General features: G+C 39.6%; 1 protein-coding gene and 2 long non-coding RNA genes across 3 annotated transcripts in view; 2 read left to right on the plus strand and 1 right to left on the minus strand.

Moving 5' to 3' along the window:
- LOC146713405 (uncharacterized) overlaps positions 1–24,387 on the plus strand; it is a 26,698-nt gene continuing 2,311 nt past the window's right edge. Inside the window, exon 1 of the long non-coding RNA XR_014917881.1 lies at positions 1–115. This is a non-coding gene — a long non-coding RNA (uncharacterized LOC146713405). The remainder of the gene's footprint in view (positions 116–24,387) is intronic.
- LOC146713406 (uncharacterized) lies at positions 1,993–3,115 on the plus strand. Its single transcript, XR_014917878.1, has 2 exons — positions 1,993–2,270; positions 2,867–3,115. It is a non-coding gene; the product is annotated as an uncharacterized LOC146713406 (long non-coding RNA).
- cfi (complement factor I) overlaps positions 22,604–24,387 on the minus strand; it is a 16,828-nt gene continuing 15,044 nt past the window's right edge. The window contains exon 17 of the mRNA XM_085447700.1: positions 22,604–22,865. Coding sequence (XP_085303826.1) covers positions 22,797–22,865 — 69 coding nt within the window. The 3' untranslated portion in view covers positions 22,604–22,796. The remainder of the gene's footprint in view (positions 22,866–24,387) is intronic.

Consider the following 24,387-nt stretch of genomic DNA (forward strand, 5'->3'; position numbering starts at 1 on the left):
GGAAAGCGGTCTGCAGCCCCATATGTAGCGAGACAGAGTGAGGAGGAAGAGGAGGAAGATAAAGAACCGAGTCACTGTGGTTGTGAACAGGAAAGACGTAGCCGCATCTTGACTTGTAAGTACGAGTCATATTTCTGGAGTAGCAAGCCGACTATTTTCGGTGTTTCTGGGTAAATTTGTTGGCTCACAGCAGCCATTTTAGGCTCCGGGCTTTTTCAGTCGGACAACCTTTCACGAGTCTGAGTGATTCACTTCTACTCGCCGACTGGACCAGGTATGGGATTTTTTAACAGTCGTTTTATGTTTAATCCCTGTTTGTCTCGTAAACGTACAACTTTTTAAGGGGACTACATTCTGAATAAAGTCTCAGAAAACCTCTTAAAGACCAGACACCCTCGTCGCTTTGACACATCTCTAGGACAAGTAAAAAACCCGTTTTATTATATGACTTTCAAATCACAGCGAGCCATACAACTGGAAACGTAACAGACCGGTAAAACAGGCGCAAGGTATGGAAGTCCAAACCTGCCAAAAGGGATGTCCCGTTCAATGCACTGAAAGGGGATGTATGCTGTTAATAATTTGCATAATGTAACATCTGTGGTGTAATGTGCTTGTCAATCTTTTATTAACCTTGTTTTTATTCATTTATTAGTTGGTAATTATCTCTTTATATTTTCTATTACTTAGTTCCCTAAACATATTTATTCTGTTTCTCATTTGTTTCTGTGCAGAATTTTAGCTAGATGGATTAGCTAAAAACCTAAGATTTCTAACAATCACATGAATGGAGGCAGTGCTTTCAGTTTTCCACTGGGCTGTCTTGATGCATGCTCAATCAACCAGATAAGTAAATCCAATAAGGTTGATTCTGTTCATCTGGACGTAGCGGTTGTTGATCAGTGGTCATGACAATTTGTATATTAATGATAAATGAACTGATGTCACAACCAGTTGTTCATTCAGTAGTGTTAGTTTCACCCATTGTGCAAATGTACTGTTTATAAGATTGGAGAAACCTGCAGTCAGCTGAGACTGAAGAAGTCACTTGGATGCGTGACGAAACGTTTCTTCACTGAAAACACTACATCCAGATGAACAGAATCAACTTTTGGGGGGTTTTCGTTGTATTTGTTTTATTTTGAAATATATATGCAATACTGTGCAAAAGTCTTGAGGACAATGGGTATAGGTGCAGTAATCACTTGAAAGATGCGTAAACATTTTACATACAGAGTTTATACAGAGTTTGATATGACCATCTTCATTCCTCAACACAGCTTGGACTCTTTTAGGTAAGCTTTCCTATAATTTCTTTAACCCTCTGGTGTCGACTGAGGTACTGGCGCAATAAAATCACATCACCAATTTAAGATGACATATCAGCAAGATGAATCATGCTTTAGTCTCTATGTTGAAAGTGTGGACTTTAAACTGTATAACAGTCTTTTAATTGTGTTGATAGACCAAGTAAAGACAGAGTTATGATAAATAATTTACACCATGTTTTTTCCTGAATAATCTCACCATGTGTAGTGCAGAAATAATTGGTAAAAATTTGAATTTTAAAGGACAAGTGAAAAAAAAACATACATGTTTCTCACCAGTGGGAAAGTGCACCAACCCATTGAAAAATTGTGTCATGCCTGTGATCTGCTCCTCCGTCGTGTTGTGGATGGGAAATAGGAACTGCACAAATAATTTTTGTGGCATTTTATTGTGACACCTGAATGTTTATGGCATTATTTTAGTGCCTCTATTCTGAGCGCACATAAAAAAATTTGCAAGCACAAATGTTGCATGTTGAAAATTATTTTGAGCAAACAGAAGTTTAATTTGAGTGAACAAAATTCATTTCTGTGTGCAAGAAATGTATTTCAGTGTTTGCGATTATCCATATATGGTCTTTCGTTAAACATGATATATACACAGCAAATTCAAAAGTGTTAAATTTTTTGGTGTTAATAGTCTCCTTGTAAAAGTAGAGTTAATTTTACTCTAAGCAGAGTCACATTCTTTTAATGTAACTCTGAGGTGTAAAATGATAGTAGTTAAAATCGAGTGTTAAAAATGAGTGTTTCTCTGTCAAATCTGGAGGTGTTACAATGGAAACATTAACTCCTGACCTCTTAACTCTGAACTCCTAGAGGGGCTATGACACCAACAGAGTAAATTCACAGACTCTGCCCTCAGCACGGCTCCAATCGAAGCTGAAGTGAAGCCGTTTCAGAACATTTTGCTCTACATATTTGAGTTGTTTGCCATGCTTGGTAAGTCATTTTTTCAAAGATTGTTTCAATTGTTATTAGCTTTTACTTCTGTGGCTCTTTGGAGTTGAGACAAAGCTGTGTGAAAGGCATTAGCCATGTTGCTCGCTGATAGCATAATATTCTGTTTTAGCTAGCTGAAAGGTATTGTTTGCGGGCAAATACCACAGCCTTGAAAAAAGCTTGCATGTGAATTTTCAGTCAAACGTTTGGTCAAATACACCTAAAACAATGTCTAGAATGTGAAATGTTGGTATAATGGTGCTACTTGAAGCCTGAAACCGATCGCCCATAAAAAAATAAAAAAAATAAAAAAAAACGAGCAAACAGCAGTAGCAGACGTCCTGACTGGATTCCACGTTAGCATTTAGATCCCTCCAGAGTTTTGTGCACACGGTTTAGGTAAAAATGAAAAAGGTTGAGGTTTTACATTTAGTTCAGTATTACCTGTTGCCTGTGTCCTTGTCTTTTGGGAAAATACTTTACACAAGTAATGGCTCAAAGAGGATTCCTTTTTTTTTTTACTGTGCTGCAATTGTTTACTGGATTATTTGTGCCGTTAATTAGTGTCAACTAATTTTTATTCAATCTCTGCACAGGATATGCTTGTGAAGATGGAATATGGGGGAGAGCAGAAGTGCGTTGAAGTTCCACAAAGTGATGAATGAAGGACATGCATATTGTATTGAAGAAATAAGTGATGAGAATGCTGTTATTTGCATTTACCATGTCAGACCTTTTGATAAACAAAATTCTAATGAAAGTGAGAACATGTACACTGTTACATCTTTCAGAAAATGTTTTGAAATTGTGGTGCACAGTTCAGAATAAATGTTTTTCAAAAACCATTGCATCTTTTTAGTAAATGTTTATTTCCAAAGGAAATTTCTAGAAGTTCAGAACAGTAAAATTCCCGCTTTTTAGAATGAATTAGAAGATAACTCTTACGTAGTTAAACTAAAATACTCTTTGAGAGTTAATATATAAACTCTTAACACCAAGTGTTAAATTATCAACTCCAGACAGATTTGGTGTTTAACACTAAATCAGAGTTAACGTACCAACTCTCCAAAAAGAGTTAAATTAACACTCTCTGGTGTGGACCCATATAGACACTTTAATAGTGTTGAAATCAAATCCGACAGTGTTAATTTGGACATGCTGGATTTGCTGTGTACCCTGACTTCTTTAGTAAAATATTCAATCTCATCTCACAATACAATGACCATAATATCATTATCGGTGGTGATTTTAATTGTTAGTTTGATCCATTGTTGGATAGGTCCTCTGTGTCCCTGGCCCCAACTTTGAGAGCTGTTTCTGTACTCAATACTCTTACTAAATCTTTGGGCTTGGTTGACATTTGGAGGCACCAGCATCCGTTACAAAAGCAATACTCTTTTTTCTCCCCTGTCCATGGCAGTTTCAGTAGAATTAACTATTTCTTATTGATTCCAGGCTTATTTCGAAAGTGATTAGTTCCACTTATCACAGTTTTTTAGTTATGGGCGATCGTGGCTCAAGAGTTGGGAGGTCGCCTTGTAATCGAAAGGTTGCCGATTCAAGCCCTGGCTTGGACAGTCTCGGTCATTGTGTCCTTGGGCAAGACACTTCATTGGGGAGAAATTCAACCCCTCTTTATATCTAAATGACTGTTTTACGGATTACCTATCTACTAAAATTGCAGAATTTTTACAATTCAATGATAACGGTGCAGTTTCAGGCTCTGTTTTGTGGGAGTCCTTTAAAGTCGTCTAGTTTGCCCTTTAAGGTCTCCCAGGATTATTTTTCATACCTGGGTATTAACATCCCTAGGAACTCAAAACTCCTCTTCAGGCTTAATATTCGGTTCTAACTGATGAGCTCAAGTGTATGATAGATAAATGGAAACATCTCCCACTTTCAATGATTGGCCGTATCAATATAATCAAAATGGTTGTGCTCCCTAAATTCACGTACCTATTCCAGAACGTTTCTATTTCAAGGTTCAAGGTTCTTTATTAATTTTATTAATTTATTTTTCTCAGGTCTTCCTTTTTCAAAGCGTTGGATGCCATTATCATGCCTTTTGTTTGGGCCTACAAGCCCCCCCGCATCTCGAAGTCTCACTTGCAAAAGCCCACGGACGAGGGTGGTCTGGGCCTTCCAGTTTTCAAACATTATTACTGGGCCTGTAATGCCAGAGCCTGGGTCTTCTGGAATCTGCCTATAGTTGGTGATGCTGTGGAATGCGGGTCCAGCCCTAAATGGCTCGAAATGGAGCTTAGCACCGCTATCGAGCGCACTGGAGCATCCTTGCCAACGATCTTATTTTCAAAACTGGTTATTAAAAGTACACCATCATGTAATAACTTTATTCTTTGCAACTCTATAAAAATATTGAATCAAATCAAGAGAATCTTGAACCTCCCGGAAATGCCAACTTTTGCCCCGATCTGCCACAATCCTACCTTTAAGCCTAGTACAATGGATGCTGCTTTCAAACAATGGCCTGTTAAAAGGTTGACTGCTATAGAGGATCTTTATATTGACAATCATTTTGCTTCTTTTGCTCAACTTCAGACAAAGTACAACCTCCCTACAAGTCATTTTTTTCAGTACTTACAAATTAGGAATTATGTCAAGCAAGCATTCTCAAATTTAGATACTATCCCCGTACAGCATGTCTTTTACAATATAATGAATGAACCTCCCAACTCAAAACACTTAATCTCTCAGCTTGTTAATCTTTTTTCTTTGGCAGCCCCCTCTTGCCATATTAAAGAGGCTTTGTCAAGAGACACTGGTTTGGTTATCTCTGACGATTTATGGGCTGAAGTGTTAAGCCCGATAAAACTATGCTCTGTTAACGCCCGGCTTCAGTTAATTCAGTTTAAGGTAGTCCATAGACTGCACTATTCCAAAACCAAATTGAACAAGATTTTTCCTAACGTTTCCCCCAAATATGATAAATGTAAACTTGTGGACGGATCTCTTGGCCATCTTTTTTGGTTCTGTTCTACGCTTACAGCCTTTTGGATTTTTTATATTTTTAGTTTCTATAGCATTGTTTACTACAGGCAACTGTATCCTGACTGTCTTATGGTGATCCTGGGCTGCTACAGCAACTCCTTGGCACTTCCCTTTGCTGTGCAACAGGCCCTCATGTTTGGTATGGTTATTGCCAAACGTCTGATTCTGGGGGAGTGGAAATCTGCCTCCCCTCCCTGCTTCAAGAGGTGGCTCGAGGAGATGGTCTCCTGTTTATACCTGGAAGAAATTCGGTTCTCTACGTCTGATTCCATGGAGAAGTTCAGGAAGATATGGGGTCCCTTTATAGACCACATTAACAAGGACAGTCCACACCCTGGGTCCTGACCACATTGTCTTAACTGTTATCATTCTGAGCTGTTGCCCATAACTGTTGTGAATCGGCTCCTCCTGGCAATCTCTGGATTCGATCTTCAATGTGGATTGGTGTTTGACATGTATACCATTTGCTTTTGTCTTCTCTGCTGTTTTTGGTACTTACAAATTAGGAATTACAAATAAGTGCTGGCCGTGTACTAGGGCTGCTCGATTATGGCAAAAGTGATAATCACGATTATTTTCACTGAAATTGAGATCACGATTATTTGACGATATTTATTTAACTCTTTAAGACCTACTATAGAACCAAGTCCACCAGAGCTTATATTATATTTTTACATGCTGTAGTGCCATTTGTGGGAGCATTTCAAGTTGCTATACATCAATACAACTGTTATAGCCCATATTTTAATAATATGTATGCATTAAGTCCATAGTAATTACATAAATTGCAAAAAAGTGCAATAAACTACAAAAAAAATAGAAAATCGCTTTTGTTTTGTTTACATATATTTCTACTTGGAGAAATTTAAGAGGTTTATCCCTCAAAACTTTAAATACAATAAAGTTGCAAAAAATAGTTTCCCACCACAGGAAATTTATTTTGAGTGTCTTCATAGTTTTATTTTGGAGATATAGCAATTTTTATATACTGCAGGAAAAACAAAAAACAATCCTATGATGCAAATTTGCAAAGAAAACAGCATGTGCATCATTTCACTGTGGGAAGTGTTACGAACAGCTGATAGTGTTACGTTTCGGTGTTGTCAGTGTTTTGTTTTTGCGTGACTGTCATGTGTTTCCTGTTTTACTTTGAAAGTCTGTGTTATTTTAGTGTGTTCAGTTTACGTTTCCTTGTCTCGTCAGGTCTAATTTGCCCCAGCTGTGTTTCCCTCCTGTGGTCCATTCCCTAATTGCTCCTTCTATGTATTTAAGCCCTGTGTTTCTGTATGTCATGGTCGCGATCTTCCCCCCCCGTTGTAAATAGTTTGACGTCTGGTGTTTGGTGATGTAAATAAATGTGGTGTTTTGCTTTAAATCTCGTTTTGGGATTATTTTTATTTTTCTTATTTTTATTTTCCGGCGTTGCACCCCGGTTGCCTAGGCCGGGGTGTAACATATGGGGGCTCGTCCGGGATCGCTGGAGGGTCCGAAGGAGGGACAGCTTCGGCCTTCTGTCTTCGCTGGAGGATCCGAGGGACCGCACCAGCCTTCGTCGTCTGCTGGAGGGTCCGTGGGACCGCTCCAGCCTCCATCAGCTTCGTCTGCCTTCATCCGCCTTCGCCGGGGGGAGGGTCCGTGGGACCGCCCCAGCCTTTGTCGTCGCTGGAGGGTCCGTGGGACCGCTCCAGCCTTCATCCGCCTTCGCTGGAGGGTCCGAGGGACCGCTCCAGCCTTCGTCGTTTGCTGGAGGGTCAGTGGGACCGCTCCAGCCTCCATCAGCTTCGTCTGCCTTCGCTTCAGCCTTCGTTTGTCTTCGCTGGAGGGTCCGTGGGACCGCTCCAGCCTTCGTCTGCCTTCGCTGGAGGGTCCGAGGGACCGCTCCAGCCTTCGTCGTCTGCTGGAGGGTCAGTGGGACCGCTCCAGCCTCCACCAGCCTTCATCCGCTTTTGATCAAACATTTCACTTGGGGTTACATGTTTGATTTTTGGGTGGGGGGAAATGTTACGTTTCGGTGTTGTCAGTGTTTTGTTTTTGCGTGACTGTCATGTGTTTCCTGTTTTACTTTGAAAGTCTGTGTTATTTTAGTGTGTTCAGTTTACGTTTCCTTGTCTCGTCAGGTCTAATTTGCCCCAGCTGTGTTTCCCTCCTGTGGTCCATTCCCTAATTGCTCCTTCTATGTATTTAAGCCCTGTGTTTCTGTATGTCATGGTCGCGATCTTCCCCCCCCGTTGTAAATAGTTTGACGTCTGGTGTTTGGTGATGTAAATAAATGTGGTGTTTTGCTTTAAATCTCGTTTTGGGATTATTTTTATTTTTCTTATTTTTATTTTCCGGCGTTGCACCCCGGTTGCCTAGGCCGGGGTGTAACAATAGGAACGGCAAAGCGTGTTTCTGGAATATTATGTTTTTGTTCCTGCAAGCGCTTTTTATGCAATTTTTGCAAAGCTATATGTGGAAGGAAACCGTGACCGAGGACAAGCTGATGGCATCAGATGTAAGTACAACTCCTCCGGTTTCATATGCAAAACAAATTATTGCGCTAGCTTACACGGTTCAGGTTCTACAGGGATTTAAAAATAGTTACGCAAAACGGAGCGTGCTGCTCTGACCGGCTTTAAAGGGTTAACAATGACTTTAAAAAAATAATATAAAATAGTGTGCAACACCACTGAAGTTTTTTTTTTTTAAACTCTCTTTTCAACCAACAGCAGTCACTCTCCTCTCCAAATAACTTCTGCTTAGCTTTCCGAGCTTCCCCCGGGTCCTCTTAATCAGCGGTCTCCAACCTTTTTTGCGCCACGGACCGGTTTATGCCCGACAATATTTTCACGGACCGGCCTTTAAGGTGTCGCGGATAAACGAGGGAGGGGCTAATAATCGGCTCAGTCATTTTTAATGATCGTTGAAAGCCCAGATCGTAATCGTGATTAAAATTCGATTAATTGAGCAGCCCTACCGTGTACCCTGTTGTGGGGTCTGTTTGTTTGTTTTTTGTTGCTGTTTTGTTGTTGTTTTGTTTTTTGTTTGTTTGTTTTTTTCCTGCTCTTTGGTGTTGACTTTCTTTTTGTTGTCTTTATTGTCTGTGTTCCTCTGTCCCGCTGTTTGTGAATGTGTAAAAAAAAATGAAACTTGCATAAATAAATAATTTAAAAACAAACAAACAAAAAACCAAAACAAAATATGATATATACATGATATATAAATCAATTAGGTACCTTTTAAATGTTCATGTTTGGTTTATTCCAGTGTTTGATTTGTTCCTGAGTAAATCGGTTTTGCTAAGATTAAAATTCAGCTTCATAACTGGACCGTTTACACAGCACCATTCTCGCCTTAAAAAATATCTTAAAAGATTATTTTGTGATCCAGAAAGAGTAATATTTCAAACTCCGCCACTCTGCGTTCCTCCCCAACTGCCTCATTTGAGTTTTGGACAAAATGCATTCTGGGATATTTGCCTGGGTTTGGCTACAGTAGCTAGCGAGGTGATTGGAGAACAAAGCAGTCAATCAGAATTTTTTGCATCCAAGTCTGTGATTGTTTGGTTTTGTGGCACACAACGGTGTACAGAGAGTTGAGTGCGCACTAAGCAGAGATGTTGTGAGCAAACGACACACTTAGAGCAGGTCCGCAGATGTCTGTGAGCGCACAAAGCAGATCTGAGGAAGAGCAAATGCCAACAACTGAGCGAGAGGAGCTGTTATTGTGTGTGTATATGGATAATCGCAAACACCGATTTTTGCACGCAGCAATGAATTTTGTTCGCTCAAAATAATTTTCTCCTCAACATGCAACATTTGTGCTTGCAAACTTTCTTTTAGGTGCGCTCAGAATAGAGGCACTAAAATAATGCCATAAATCTTCTGTAAGTAGTTTTAAATAATTGTACAAAAAACTGCATTGGAAAAAGTGATACCACACAAGGCAAGCCAATTAAAAAATGGCCAATTATACCCCAGACTCCAGAGGGTTAAGTAGTCTTTAGGAATAGTTCCCTTTTGTTCTGTTCTCCGTCAAGAGGATTCCACACTGCTTCAGTAATGTTGAAGTCTCTGGGGGAGGCCAATCTATGATTGGTAGTGCTTCATTGTCAAGGATGGGTAGGGGAAAAGCGAAAAAAAAAAACCAAAACAGGAAAAAACAGTGAATTTATTTACAGTAAGTAAGTTGAAGGATATATACAGTTCATTAATTCTGTGGCTTCTCTGAGGCAGGTCCCGGAAATTTCTCTCGACGTTGCGAGTGTCTGTGTAGTGTAAAACAGTTCCAAACAATCCTGTGCTCGTGCTCCGACCTGTGGCTCCTCTCTTGTACTTCTCCCGCGGATCCACTCTTGTAAAAAGACACTCTCCGTTCCCAATTCCTGATGTAAAAACACACATGATGGCAGGCAATTCTAAACAATAAGCGAGGTTCAAACACAATTAATCACGGCCGTACTGACGAGGATTGACTCAATGATCCAGTGTCGACCGGAGCTTAGCCACACTGCTAAATAGGTCGCTCTTCTGATGGTAAGCCGCACAGCTAATGAAGGCGAAGAAGAAGAAAACGTATAACCAAAGGCGAGCTGCTTAATTAGGCTGAAAAAAGGTACAAAAACAAAAAGCACAACACACTGGGGAGAAACTAAGTAGAACTGAACTGGGAAAAACTAAATGCTAAACACAAAAGACGAACAAAAACTTGAACATGGACCAAACCCTTGAGATGTGTAAGTATGGAACCATGACGAGACCAACAGACAACCTGACACTGAAGAAAAGAGGACAGAGGACATGAGTACACACAAGAATAATATGGGGATGGGGAACACAGCTGGGACAAATCAAATCTAACAAGACAAGGGAGAGCAATTTGGGGTTAGTATCTTGCCCAAGGATATTTGGCATACAGACTAGGGGAAGCCAGGAACCGAACCACCACCTTTCCAATCAGTAGATGACCTGCTCTGCCGCCTGAGCTACAGCTACCTCAAGGTGCAGTTACCTCCAGCGCTAGACACTTATGGATTGAGCGGTCGCAACCTAAACTCTCTCTCCGGGAGCGAGAGATAAGCAAAAACACAGGGAGACAGAAAAAAAGAGGGAGACACTAACAGAAACAACAAACACAAGCATAGCGAGGAGGTCAGCCGCGGAGGACTGTCATACCGTGACAGTGACTGTGTATTTTTCTACCTGGGTTTTGTTTACTGCACTGGAAGTGTGTTTGGCATCATTTTCATGCTGAAAAATAGAACTTTTTTAGTTGGCATTGCATGATGGATCAAAATCTGATGCTACTTTTCTGTGTTCATAATTCCATCTATTTTTATAAGATCTAAACACCACTGGTTGTAATGCAGCCCAAACCATGACAGTTCCTCAGACATTTTGTACACGTGGCTGCAGACATTCACTATTGTAGCTCTCACTTGAACTTCTCCCTACCTTCTGAGAAAAACTTGAACACAAGGTTCAAGGTTTGGATTCATTACTCCATCAGAGCTGTTGCCACTGACTTTCAGTCCAGTTCTTGGGTGGTTTAGCACACCTCAGCTTTGTCTCCCCGTTTCCTCTTCCTTAAGAAGGACTTTCACTGACATTGTTTCTGAGTGAACAGTAGTTGGATCAACTGAAGAGCCAGGTGCATCTCTCAGGTCCTGTGTCAGGTCTGTGTTGGATCTCTTTCCATTTTTTTGATGACATGACTTTCAGATAATCTTCCTGTATATAGTTAATCTTTTAGGCCTCAAAATTATTTTGTCCTTCACTTGTCCAGTTTCTTGTAGATTTATTTGCCTTTTTTGGCATCTACTTGATAGAGAGAGTGTTTGTGTCACATTTTTAAAAGAAATCTAAGGCAACATTTATTGTGTGTGTCAGTGATACTTTTGATGTTTTACATTTGTAATAACAGCTTACTGAGATGCTAGATTTTACTGCAAAGAAAAAAGTATTTTGGTACTGAGGTAATTCCATGCTGTCAAACAGGGAAGAAGAAGTGACTCACGACCTGCTAAGTTAACCGTTAACAACAGTGAGTCAGAGGGAGAGTCCCTAGTAAAACATGGTAGGGTGGTTCAATTGGGACTCAGAAACAAAGTTCACTGTCCTCACATTGTCAGATATTTTAGAGTCAGTGAGAAGCTGCTGTGCTGCAGAAGTTTCTCAAAACCAAAAGAGGTTTCAGTTTTAGTCAGGTGTCTCAAACAGGAAGCCCCAGCTGCATATAAATGTTGTGAGGTTAGTTTGTTCTTTACATATTGTTATTTTCTGTTTGCATGTTGCAGTTCCTCTCTGCTGCTCCATTGGTCAGTTATTTTCAAAACAATATATTCGCGAGTGAGTGAGACACAGACTCATTCAAGGGTTTTCATAAATACTTTATAAATTGTGGAAGAAAATTCAAATAAGATAGCAAACATTTTTCAGAGACACTTGAGGCAAAGTCCTCCTTCTGTTATAACTAAGAAAAAGAGCTGATAGTGAAAATACCCCTCAGATGTGTTGCAGTTGTCGCAGGAAGAACTGATGACCAGAAAAAGGTCTCAACTGACAAACAAGGAAAATGGAAGGAAATGAAACCGTGATCTGTGCGATATGAAAAAATTATATTGGATGATGATATTAAACACAGACATCGATGCAGCAAAAGTCTTCTGCCACTAAGTAATATTTAAAGATTATGGAGAGAGTTTACAAATCAGAAGGAAAAAGGAGTCTCCTGTGCTAAAAATTAGCCTTTAGACTCAAACATAAGAACATAAGAACGGGTGCCATATAATAAAGTTCTACGATGATAATAGCTGACATTTTTTAATACATGGTTTCATGCATTGGTCAAAAAACTCAACTCCAGGTGCACAACGCCCAGTCGAAAGTACTTTACACAAGTTGAGTTGCCGTGTTTATATTACGAGTTTTGGGTCAAAATATTGAAGGAAATCATAGCATACTACACTGCATATGTGATCCCTGTGTGAGCCTAACAGTACACTGAATTAAAGACTGTGCAATCTGCAGTTGATGTCTGTAGACAGGCTAGTTTCCTGATGACCAAACAGGAGGAGCAATGATAGCTGTAGGCCTCAGGAAGCACTTCCATGACTGTCACTATGTGACTGCAGTAAAGCCAAATGTGGCATGGCAGCCAAGTGAAAAGGCGTGGGTCTAGGTCTTCAATACTGATCCATACCTTTAGTATTCATGGGGCAAACTTACACATGCTACATGTGAAAGGATATTTTCTATGTGGCTGTTGTTGTACATGGTCTAGTAGTTGAAGGTAGTCTTTGGGTCCAGAAAATCAGGTCAGTACATCAATCCTTTGTACGTTTTTTCTAAACATAGCAGTGGGTGACTCATTTGGGTAGTCGTGTACACCAGGGCTGAACTGGGACAAAAAATCGGCCCAGACATTTTGACTAGAGACCGGCCAACCAGGTATTATAGGAAAAACCATAAAGCCTTTGAATGAAAACAAACGCCGTTGTCACAGTGATGTACACTGTCTTGTTGGTATATATGTATCAATCTAATAAACTTAGACCTACACCATCCTCCCTATTCTGGTATTCTAAACAGTACCTGAAAGTAGACTGCTTGGTCGAGTTAACCTCCTGAACTATCTACAACACATGGTGAAAACCTGAAATTAAGACAAAGAAGACTAGAGGTGAGACATGACCATTACTGATTACTGATGACAGATTTAGATATATTTTCATAAACCATTCATTTACCACATCAATAAACATGGCAGGGCAAAATATTTTTTCTAACATGGCAACCTTTAAAAAGTGAAAGGAGACAGAAAGACAGGTGAGAAAGAATAAAACTTAATTGACTTTTTGATGGCATTTTACACAAAGTACTGGTGCAGTATCTAGAAAATGTGGGAAAATACTGGCATCATATCCAGTACTTAGTTCTGAAGAAATTATGTTGGGACCCTCAAAAACATTACTATGTACAATAATGGATTTCTATATTTTACATCAGATGAAAACATTTGTTTTCAGATAATTATTTATTCAAAGTTTTTAAATGACATAACAAAGAAAAGTATTTCCTTGTGCCAACCTTTCCCTTTTAATTCCCTACATGGACCCCTGGCAACACTTTGCTAGACCCGCCCCTGCACAGTTACCAGCTGTCAGCTACTTAGAAAAGGATCCTGGTGTTATTTGTCTCTCAGAAACAGTTCATAACTTCCCTTCAACTCATTCATGTCACCTAAAAGGTAAACCTGTTTCTCCATCACCTGTTCAGCTCTGATGATTCAGTAAGGACATCTCCTGGTTTCATCTTCATGTTTCCCTCTCACCAGATAACCAAACCGACATCATGACCAACAGCTTTACAGCTGTGGCTCCAGCAAACATCAGCTGATACTAGAAATTAATATTAAATAAATTCTAACAACAGCTGATCAAGCTTAAACGTGCTGCTGTTGTTTAGCGCGACATCTGCTGGTTTCTTCTTTCTGGCGCAAAGTGGGAGATAAACAAACAAGAGAGAAAAGCCGATCAGCTGATCATTGATCAGTTTCATGTTTTGAATTTTGGCCCACTGTGTATTTGAGTTTGACACCCCTGCTTTAATCCATCAAGCTTCAATAGAAAGGATCAGAGCAGTCCCTGGGTATAAGGCAAGGCAAGGCAAGGCAAGTTTATTTGTATAGCACAATTCAACAACAAGGTGATTCAAAGTGCTTTACAGAGACATTAGAAACAAGAACAACTAAAAAGCATGATTTAAAATTGATTAAAACAAGCAAATAAACTAACTAACTAATTAACAAACAAACAAACAAACAAAACAGTATATAAAATCAAAACAGATAAAATACAGATATAAGATAGAAGGGAAAACAAACTTTAAGGGAACAGTCACTTCACCTCTAGTAGCTTGACTTAAAAAGAAGCACACTATACAAACTATACAGTACAGTATATATAGAGAGGAGACAACAAGGCTCTGGTTATATCTGTGCAAAAGTAAGTAAGTAAGTAAAAGTAAGCAAGTTTAGAAAGATGAGTTTTTAGCTGTTTTTTAAAAGCAACCACTGAGTCCAGTGTTGTTGTGTCTGTTGACCCAAGACGGCTTATATTTCCATGGCGACTTATAATTAATGGCTGCGATAAAGCCATTTAAACCAGCGGTCCCCAACCTTTTTTGCGCTACAGACCGGTTTGTGCGCGACAATATTTTCACGGACCGGCCTTTAAGGTGTCGCGGATAAATACAACAAAATAAAACTAGTACCGGTACCCAAAAAAATAAGATTTATTCATAACACACATGAAAAGACCCGGGAAAACAGAGTTAACGAAAAAAAAACGATAACAAAATAACGCTAAAATCCGATAAAAACCCTGAAAACCATACATTTCACATCCGAGTCTCACTCTCGCGGCCCGGTAGCAAATGACTCACGGACCGGTACCGTTCCGTGGCCCGGGGGTTGGGGACCGCTGATTTAAACCATCGTACATAGAAAAAACTTGCAATACATAGAGTTTATTTGATATATCGCCCACCCCTAGTTCTTTGTTTGAGAAATTAAGTTAGGCATAAGTCGCATAATTACATATTTAAGAATTAGATGTGAAGATGCAATATGCTGAACCATGGTATTCACATTTGAGACTAGAAAGTCTGAGAGTCAGCTGTAACTTGATAATTGATAGTTGAAAATACTTCAGGTCTTTTACTTGTAGTTTTGAATGTTATCTGTAATGTTTCCTGTAATGCTGCTAGAAAATACAATCCCACATTACAAAATTTGTTAAGGTGTTGAGGTCAAGTGTGAAACTGCTGTCTACTGAACTGGCATCGACTTGTGTGGCTCAGGTGTCATTTTGGCCCATTCTTACACAAACAGTCTTCAGATCCTGAAAGTTCTGTGGGCCCCTGCTATGAACTCTATGTGCTATGAAGAGTTTATTCTAATTTAGTATCAATTATTCAGTCAAGTAATCAGATAAGAAATGCTTATTAATGATTAATAGTAAATATTCAAAAGAGGGAAAAAGCAAAGGTCTACTCAAACAAATTTGCTTATGTGCAAGATGCTGTGCCTCAGAGTGTTTTTTCCCCATGGCATTTTTATTGGCCTGCAAAAAACCCCAAACTGTATAGTTATAATTTTAAACATTAATGTAGTTGTAATATTTATTTTGAGTGACTGCGATGTTTATCAAACATGAAAAAAGTTTATGTTGAGAAACATAATGTTAGAAGACTCATATAGTCTGGGATTGGACTGTGAGTCCTGTGTTTGTGTTCTGTCTTCCTGGCTGTCTGCCTTCCCTGTCTTGTTCAGTTAATAAATTTGTAGTACTGTCCCTATAGCCATATAGTCATTTCCCCTGTTGCCAGGTTTAAAAAAGGACGGTGTTAATTTTCATGAACGAGATGCCCTCATGACTTATCGAGTGATGCTGCTGGTAAGCCAATCGCTGGCATTCAGTCTATGACGTCACATTTTAGTACTTGCTCGGATCAGTTGGAACCCGAGGTGAGCAAGTATTAAAAAGTACTTGATATCAGGTACTATAACCTAATGGAAAACCCTGAAAATAGTGGCAAACCATGCCGAGTCGATCTGAGTAGGTACAGTTGAGACCAAAATTATTATCCCCCCTCATGACATTGGACAACACTCTTGATTTCAATATGAAAATGTTAACAATGAGAGCGTTCTTATAGTGTATCTGTTTCCAAAATAACAATGTCCCTAAATTCAATCAGGATATTTTATTGATACGCCGAGTTGAAACAAAAAAGGGCAAAAATGAGACATCCAAAATTAGTAGCCACATGGCTATTAAGATACTGTACCCTTTCTGAGCTACAACTGACAACAATATCTTAGAGATTGGTTGGCACAGGTCTCCTGAGATATTTTGGCCCATTCCACCATTGCACATTCTTCTAGCTGGTCCAGATTGCATGGTTTCCGAGCACGGTCATTCACTTTGAGCACTCGCCACAGATTCTCAATAGGATTGAGGTCTGGGCTCTGTGTGGGCCACTCCAGGATCTTAGTTTTGGTATCCTTGAGGAACTGTTGGAATATTTTGGTGTATGCTTTGGGTTATTGTCTTGTTAGAAGACTCAGCGACAACCTAAGCCTAGACTTCTTCTGGACTGATGGTCCTGAAACCCACCACCATGAAGAGCCCTCACAACTGTGTTTCTTGAAACAACTCCAGAAGAGTCAGCAAGAGTCGGCCAGGTCAGCAACAATGGTCTTGGCAGATGTACAGGATTCCTTGTGTAACCGGTCTGCAAGTGTTACGCCTGTCAATGCGTTGTGTTCTGGCGTGAAAGTAAGAGGCAGGAGACAGCACTGGGCCTTTGGCTTTTTACTGCACATCTGCAACACAGAAGTAAAGGTCTGAGCTGTTTGTGTCACGCGCCTGCCAGGACACCTCTCCCCGAACGAGTCTCTTAATAACAAAACGTAGCAGTTCGGCTATATTCACATTGCAGCTTGGGGTCTAAACAAACTTTAATTAGCTGAGAGCAACGTGGCAAGTGACTTACCTCCGGCCACGCTGAAAGGAGCTGTGACCGGGACACACGTGCACGCGCCTACGTCACCACGCAGCACACAAAAACACGAACACACACAGACTCAGATAACATAGGTAGGAGATTGAGATGCAAAATGAAATATTTAATTTTAAAGAAAAGGTGTTTTGGGTCAAATTCACAAGTATTTAACGCATTTGTTACACTTGCTGACATCTCTGAATATTTTCCTCTCCAGAGTTCTTGAAATCTTGCACTTACAGCCACAGCCAGGTTTGTTTCTTACAGAATTTTTCTCCTTGTACTTGGCAATGATGCAACGTATAGCAGTTCTAGACACTGTGAATCAATTGGAAATGCCAGTGTAGCCTTCCCTTCTTTCTGAGCTCCAGACTTATTTCCTTTGTTTCTGGCACGGTGAATAACAGTAGTCCCTCTCATGTGTTAAAGTGTCCCGTTCCTTTTTATGTTGACTGAATGTTGCAAGGAAGCCAATTGACTGCACAGGTGTGGTTTCTGTAGGTTACTGTAGGTGTGTTTTGAAAGAAAATATTCACATGGGGCTAATATTTTTGAACACTGCATTTCTTTTGCTATATTTGATGTCAAGCAAGCCTAAGAATACATTTTATATTACAAAATGTACCAAAAGCTATTAAATAGCACTGGTGAATGTTGCATTATATCAAGTTTCATCAATGTTGCAAACATTGGGAAGAGTTTTAGGAGTCCTGGGGGGCTAATAATTTTTGCCTCAACTGTTCTAATGGAAAAGGGGCTTATGGTTTCTCCCTTCCTGTTCCCATGTTCATGCTCTGTGTTTTGTCGTTTTGTCTCCCCAGTCTATCTTGTCCCCATGTTTATCCCCACACTCAGTGTCATGTTCACGTGTCACTGGCCTGCGATTTAATCTGAGATGCTAAAATTTCAAGGGAAGGAGTCTATATATGGGTGCAAGTGTATGTGAAGCAGAATGTGTAGTGAGGCATGGTGGCCAAGTGATAAGGCATTGGTCTTTGGTAAATCGCAGCTCATGGGTTCAAACCCCATTCATACCTTTCCTGTAATCTTGAATGGGGCTCCATGCTAAGAATGGAAACAAACAAGGATTTTAGTCTACTATTGGAGTAGGACTATTATACTAGTGGACTGATGTCATATAATGAGGTACCTAATAACAGAGAAGAGATGCACAATATCTTTAAACACAAGAACTGGATAGACTTGTGAATTAATTTGACCTAATTTTAATGACTAGCAGTGGTCATTCATTTTTCTATGCATTTAATAGCCTCGCTTCGGTCAGTCTGCCCAAGGGCAGCTGTGGCTACAACAGTAGCTTGCCTCCACCAGTGTGTGAATGCGAGAGTGAATGAATAGTGGAATTGTAAAGTGCTTTGGGTGCCTAGAAAAGCGCTATATAAATGCAATCCATTATTATTAATTTGACTGACCAGTCTAAGCACTCACTGAGACTTGCATCAATGTTAGGGTTGTAAACATCTGCACCTGGTTTGGGAACAGCACCAAGCAGGACAGACGAGATCTGCAAAGAGTGGTGCGCTCAGCCGAACGCATCATTCAATCAGAGCTCCCTGACCTGCTGTCCATCTACACCAAGCGGTGCAAGTCCAAAGCTAGGAAGATTATGATGGACCTCTCCCATCCCAACAATGGAGGTCTGGGAAGCGCTTCCGCTCCCTTAAGGCCAAAACTGAGAATGAGGAGGAGCTTCTTCCCCCAGGCTATTCGGGGCCTGAACCAGGTGTAGGACTGGACTCTCCCAAACACGTCACTATAAGACTGGACTCTCACACACGTCACCACACGCACCACCACACATTTCCTATAATCCTATAATTCCTATACTTTATAATCTTTATAATCTTTATAATCTCTTCTTCTATTTGCACATTCTTAACTGTAAATTCCCAAGTTAATTTGTCATTTTTGTAGTAAACTGTAAATTGTAAATATTGTAAAACTTTTCTTCTGTCATTTAATGGTCGGGCATTGTACAGCTACAAGCATTTCACCCCCATGTCATACTGTGTATGGTTGTGTGTGTGTGACAGATAAAATTTGAATTTGTATTTGAATTTGTAAACTAAAGATCATGAGATCAGTTCCCACATCAGAATTTACCTGGATATGTTATGTGTGGCGAGTCCCTTTGAATGTGAACATTAATCATAGAGTGACACAGTCTTTGGCCCATTCATCCTTCCTTCAATTATATAAGCACCAACTTTCAACATGCTTTTTCTTTAACAATGGGGTCTTGCGTAGTGAGCGTCCATACAGACCATTGTGATTGAGTGCAATACTTGCATTGCTGTTTTATTTGAAACTGTTGTACCTGCTAGTTCCAGGTCTGATTCACTTCCAGATGATTGCCCCAGCAGTGCCTACTGGAACATTCAGTAGTTTAGAAATTCATCTGTAACCAATGCAATCCATATGTTGTATGTGACAGCTGGGGAATGAGACATCTTTTTAAAGGCCATCAGTTGGGACTAAACTAATAAGAACTTAGTATAGCCCATGATTCAGTAGTTTGGAGAACCACCTTTAACAGAAAGAGCTTTAACTAATTCTTTTTTTTATGACTTTCCCTATGTCTCTCTGAATTTTGGCCCAGTTTTCTTTGCTAATTTATGTTTGCAGACATTTGTATTGTATTAAGGTCCCACCGTAGCATTGTAATTAGGTTGAGGTCATCGTGGCCATTGTGTTGTAGATTTGCTGCTGTACTTGGGATTACTATCATCCAGTTTCAGCTAAGCTTTAGCTGTCAGAAAGAGGGCATCGCATTTGATTCTAGAATACTTAAGAATACTACAGAGGAATTGATGGTTGCCTGCAATGTGCAAGGGTCCTGTGGGGGCAAAACAAGTTCAAACCATCATGTCTCCACTATTGTCCTGACAGTTAGTATGACGTGTTTGTGCTGATATACTGTGTTTGGTTTTCTTCAAACATGGTGCTGTGTATTATAGGCAAATATCTCCACTTTGGTATTGCCTGTCTGGTGGTTGTTCCAAAGGTCTTGCGGTTTGTTAAGATACAATTTTGCAAACCTAAAGCTGCAGATTCTGAGTAGATGCTTAGACTCCTTTAAAAGTTTGATGGCTCACAACTTTTCCAATTAAATGAAGAAAAAAAAGGAAGTACTTGCTTGTGTCAGTGGCAGATTTATAAGCTAAAGATCATTTTGCAACATTTGCTAAATCCGCTGTCACGAACTCTGGGGTAACTTTTCACTCATCGTGTTACCCCAGACTCAGGAACTCTCTCCCTTCTGAGCCTGAGATCTGTAGACTCAGTGGTCTCTTTTAAGAAGCAACTAAAAACTAATCTTTTCAGATTTGGTTGTAGTGAACTCTTTTTTTTCTTCTTCTTAATGTTTTGTTGTTGTTGAGAATCACTTTGTGATCTTTGTCTTGATAGGTGATGTATGAATAACATTTTACTCACGTATATACCCTGAAAACTTTCTTTTCCCCACGTATATAGCAGCTGAATTGGGGTAGATCAGCAGTTGTATTAGATACCATCATCAGTTTGATCATCATAACATTGTTAAAAAACGGTTCTTGGAGTAACCAGAATTATATTATAATGATCGGAAAAATGGTGAGGGGGAAGCATAGTCTTAAACAGAAGCCCCAGGCACACCACCAACCTGTTCATGTGTCTAACCATTTTTCCCCACTCAGCGACAAACCCGCTGGGGGTCAAACTCTGGTAATTGGCGATTCTGTTCTCAGACATGTTGAAGCTAGAGACACCAGCAGGGGCCAGAGCAGGCGACACTGAGGGAAACGTAAAACTGCTGGTTAAGGGTAAACGTAAATTCAGTAAAATTATAATTCACGTCGGCAGTAATGACACCTGGTTACGTCAATCGGAAGCCACTAAAATCAATATTGAATCCAACTCCAACAGAGGTCGATTATCTTGTTAATAATTTCACCTCCTCACTACGTACGACTCTGGATACTGTAGCTCCTGTGAAAACTAAGGCCTCAAATCAGAAGTACCTGACTCCGTGGTATAATTCTCAAACACGTACCCTAAAGCAGATGACTCGTAATCTGGAGAGGAAATGGCGTGTCACAAATCTAGAGGATCATCATTTAGCCTGGAGAAATAGTTTTTGCTTTATAAGAAAGCCCTCCGCAAAGCCAGAACATCTTACTATTCATCACTGATTGAAGAAAATAAGAACAACCCCAGGTTTCTCTTCAGCACTGTAGCCAGGCTGACAAAATGTCAGAGCTCTTTTGAGCCAACCATCCCTTTAACGTTAACTAGTAATGACTTCATGAACTTCTGCACAAATAAAATTTTTATCATTAGAGAAAAAATTACCAATAATCATCCCACAGATGTAATATTATCTACAGATACTCTTAGTACCATTGATGTTAAGTTAGACTCTTTTTCTCCAATTGATCTTTCTGAGTTAACTTCAATAATTACTTCCTCCAAACCATCAACGTGTCTTTTAGACCCTATTCCTACAAAACTGCTCAAAGAAGTCCTGCCATTAATTAATTCTTCGATCTTAAATATGATCAACCTATCTCTAATGATCGGCTATGTACCACAGGCCTTCAAGCTGGCTGTAGTTAAACTTTTACTCAAAAAGCATCTCTAGACCCAGCAGTCTTAGCTAATTATAGGCCAATCTCCAACCTTCCTTTCATATCAAAAATCCTTGAAAGAGTAGTTGTCAAACAGCTAACAGATCATCTGCAGAAGAATGGCTTATTTGAAGAGTTTCAGTCAGGTTTCAGAGCTCATCACAGCACAGAAACAGCTTTAGTGAAGGTTACAAATGATCTTCTTATGGCCTCTGACAATGGACTCATCTCTGTGCTTGTCCTGCTAGACCTCAGTGCAGCGTTCTGCTGAAATTCAACTATATGTTCTCACTGATCCCGAATAAACCCCTTACGGCTTGATATAAGTCAGTAAACTCAAGCATTTAAAAACATTTTATGTAAACACCCCCCACCCCCCATCATGAGCGAGTTTTAACACTCTTCTTATAAAACAGATTACTGTGTTTCTGTGTTGTGTAAGCTTGTTAGACACCTCATGGTTGGACATAAAGCAAGCACTCAGTGAAAAAGCGATCTGCTTTATATTATCTCCTGTATTAAGCATCACGCCTGCTTTAAACACCTTAGCAAAAGCAGCTCTTTGGCAGTTTGGTGGGAATTTAAAAAAATATCTTTTAAGTCTTCACTTATCACATGTAAAAACCCATTTGAAAAAATCCAGATATGCATCAGATATAGAAAAAACTGAACTGCATTACAAAGGGATAAAAAGGAAATCTATATCATGTTATCCAGGGTTTGGTGATGCTTGGTGGTGCAAGGGCACACGGCTGGATGTTTTGGCATGTTTCCTGACGTGCTCCTTTGGGGGTTGTGGTCGAGGCTGGGGGTGTTCTACTAGGTGTTTTGCCAGGTGGGATTCTCAGGTACCATGGGCCCTGTGCTTGCTCCATCTGTGGAGTCCCTGTTACTTCATGATAAATGCACATACACATATTTGTTTGTGTGTCTGTTCAGTTCTTCTCTGTCTGTGCAGTTGGCAGCCCCTTGTGTTTTATTTTTTTTGCTCTATTCTCTTTTTTATCTTTCCACATTGTTTTCCCATTTAAGAACAAGATGCTATTAGAGCAATCAGACATTCCAGAAACTTGAGTAAACCTCAGCAAGTGTGTGTTAAGGCTCAAATTTAGTTTAGAGATGTTTACAAGTAAAGATTAAGTCTCATTAGTATGTTTACAAGCAGATTTTATTGGTGTTTTACTGGATAGAACGTAGTATTTTAATACCAATACAAACAGTAGGTCCAAGCAGTAACATCAAACAGTGAATGCGTCTTTTACCATCTTTCACTGAGCAGTTTTAACCAAAATAAAATGGCACACCTATATTGAAATGTGGCCACATGCTGTGGGTTTTCCATATTATGAGTTGAATTTGGTGACTGCAGACCAACCTATGTGAAGCCTAATCCACTCGAAGTAATGCGCGACCTGTCAGACAGAGACACACAATGTTACTGTTTCTAATAATCCTAAAATGTGAAATAAGTACTATACAAGTCATACAAAATATACCACAATACATAACAGTCACTAAATCAACAATAACTATACATGAAAAAAGAAAAGAAAAGTAACTATTTATAATGCTCTAAAAATAAAACAAACTGTCAAAACTATTTGGCGTTATACAAAGCATTTGTATCTAATTAAAGAAACAAACCATTAAAAAATAGTAAAACAAAAGGTCATGGACAATTGAAATAGTCAAAAGCTACAGTTCTTCAAGCGTCTAAGTGAGGATCTAAAAATGAGTCAAACCCATTGACTCCAGTTTTAAAAAGTCAAATTTTACAGCAGAAATAAACATGTTTACAGCCAATTACAAAAATTACACTTCAGGCTTATTTGACCACAAAAACAAAACCCTGATGTTTCTAATAGACTCCGATTTGTTCATGTAAATGTAGGGACCTCTTCACACAAAGGTTAATTATGGAGTTGCACAGGGTTCATTTTCACTGCTATCCGGTTGTTCAGTCTGACGTCACTAGCTGTGTCTGGGTCTAAACTCCGCTGCAGCTCCATATATCAAACGATCACTATGGCATTACTGAGAGTTGAAAAACTGTCTAAAGTCTTTCATCTTTAATAAAATGATCAGCGTTCTGCTCTACCAGGTGTAACAATTGAGTTTAACATCCAGGCATCCATGAAAACGGAATTTATGACATTTAACGGAGTTAGAAGTTAGCAGGAAGTTAGCTCGCTAGCTTCTATCTAAATACAATATAGCGTGTCCTGACTGCGGGGTTTTGGAAACAAATTAAAACGTACAGCTCTGTTATCACTTCCAGCATAAATGAAGACAGAAAACTAAACAGCAGTGACGTTTGTAGGGTTACTGAAGTTGGGCTAGCTGGTATATAATGATGTGCTACGTGACCGCTAGCGACACAGCTATGTTAGCATAATATAAACAAGCTAACTTTTTTTCCACTTGATAAAAGTTATCGTGAGTGTTCTCGGTGGTCAGGAACAAATGTAATCGCATGGCAGGATGCTGTAAAAGGACCAAACTTCAGCCAGGAGAACAACTGAGATAATCCATCCACAATACGAGGTTAGTCATTCATATACTGCTGCATGGGCTGTGCTGTAGTTACTTCCTAAGGTTTTAAAAACTGAGCTTCAATAAATGATTAGCGGTAATAAAAGCCGAGGGAGGTCAACAGGGATCACTGACTGTTTTAGGAGCTTTTTGAGATCAAATAGAAGAAAATACATGACATTAAACATGTTAACAACACAAAAGCCATATTAAACGCAGACTACTTTAGACCCGGAAGTAGGATTCGTCGCGTCATCACTGAACAACCGGATAGAGATGACACCCAGCTCTATCTGTGCATGAAGCCAGATAACACACACCAGTTAGTTAAACTACAGAAATGTCTTAAAGACATAAAATTTGGAAAGACCTCTAATTTTATGCTTCTAAATTCAGATAAAA

This window comes from Copadichromis virginalis, linkage group LG3 (genome assembly GCF_057382275.1).
Source record: "Copadichromis virginalis isolate Kocher_CV1m ecotype Utaka linkage group LG3, C_Virginalis_male_GT1.1, whole genome shotgun sequence".
NCBI lineage: Eukaryota > Metazoa > Chordata > Actinopteri > Cichliformes > Cichlidae > Copadichromis > Copadichromis virginalis.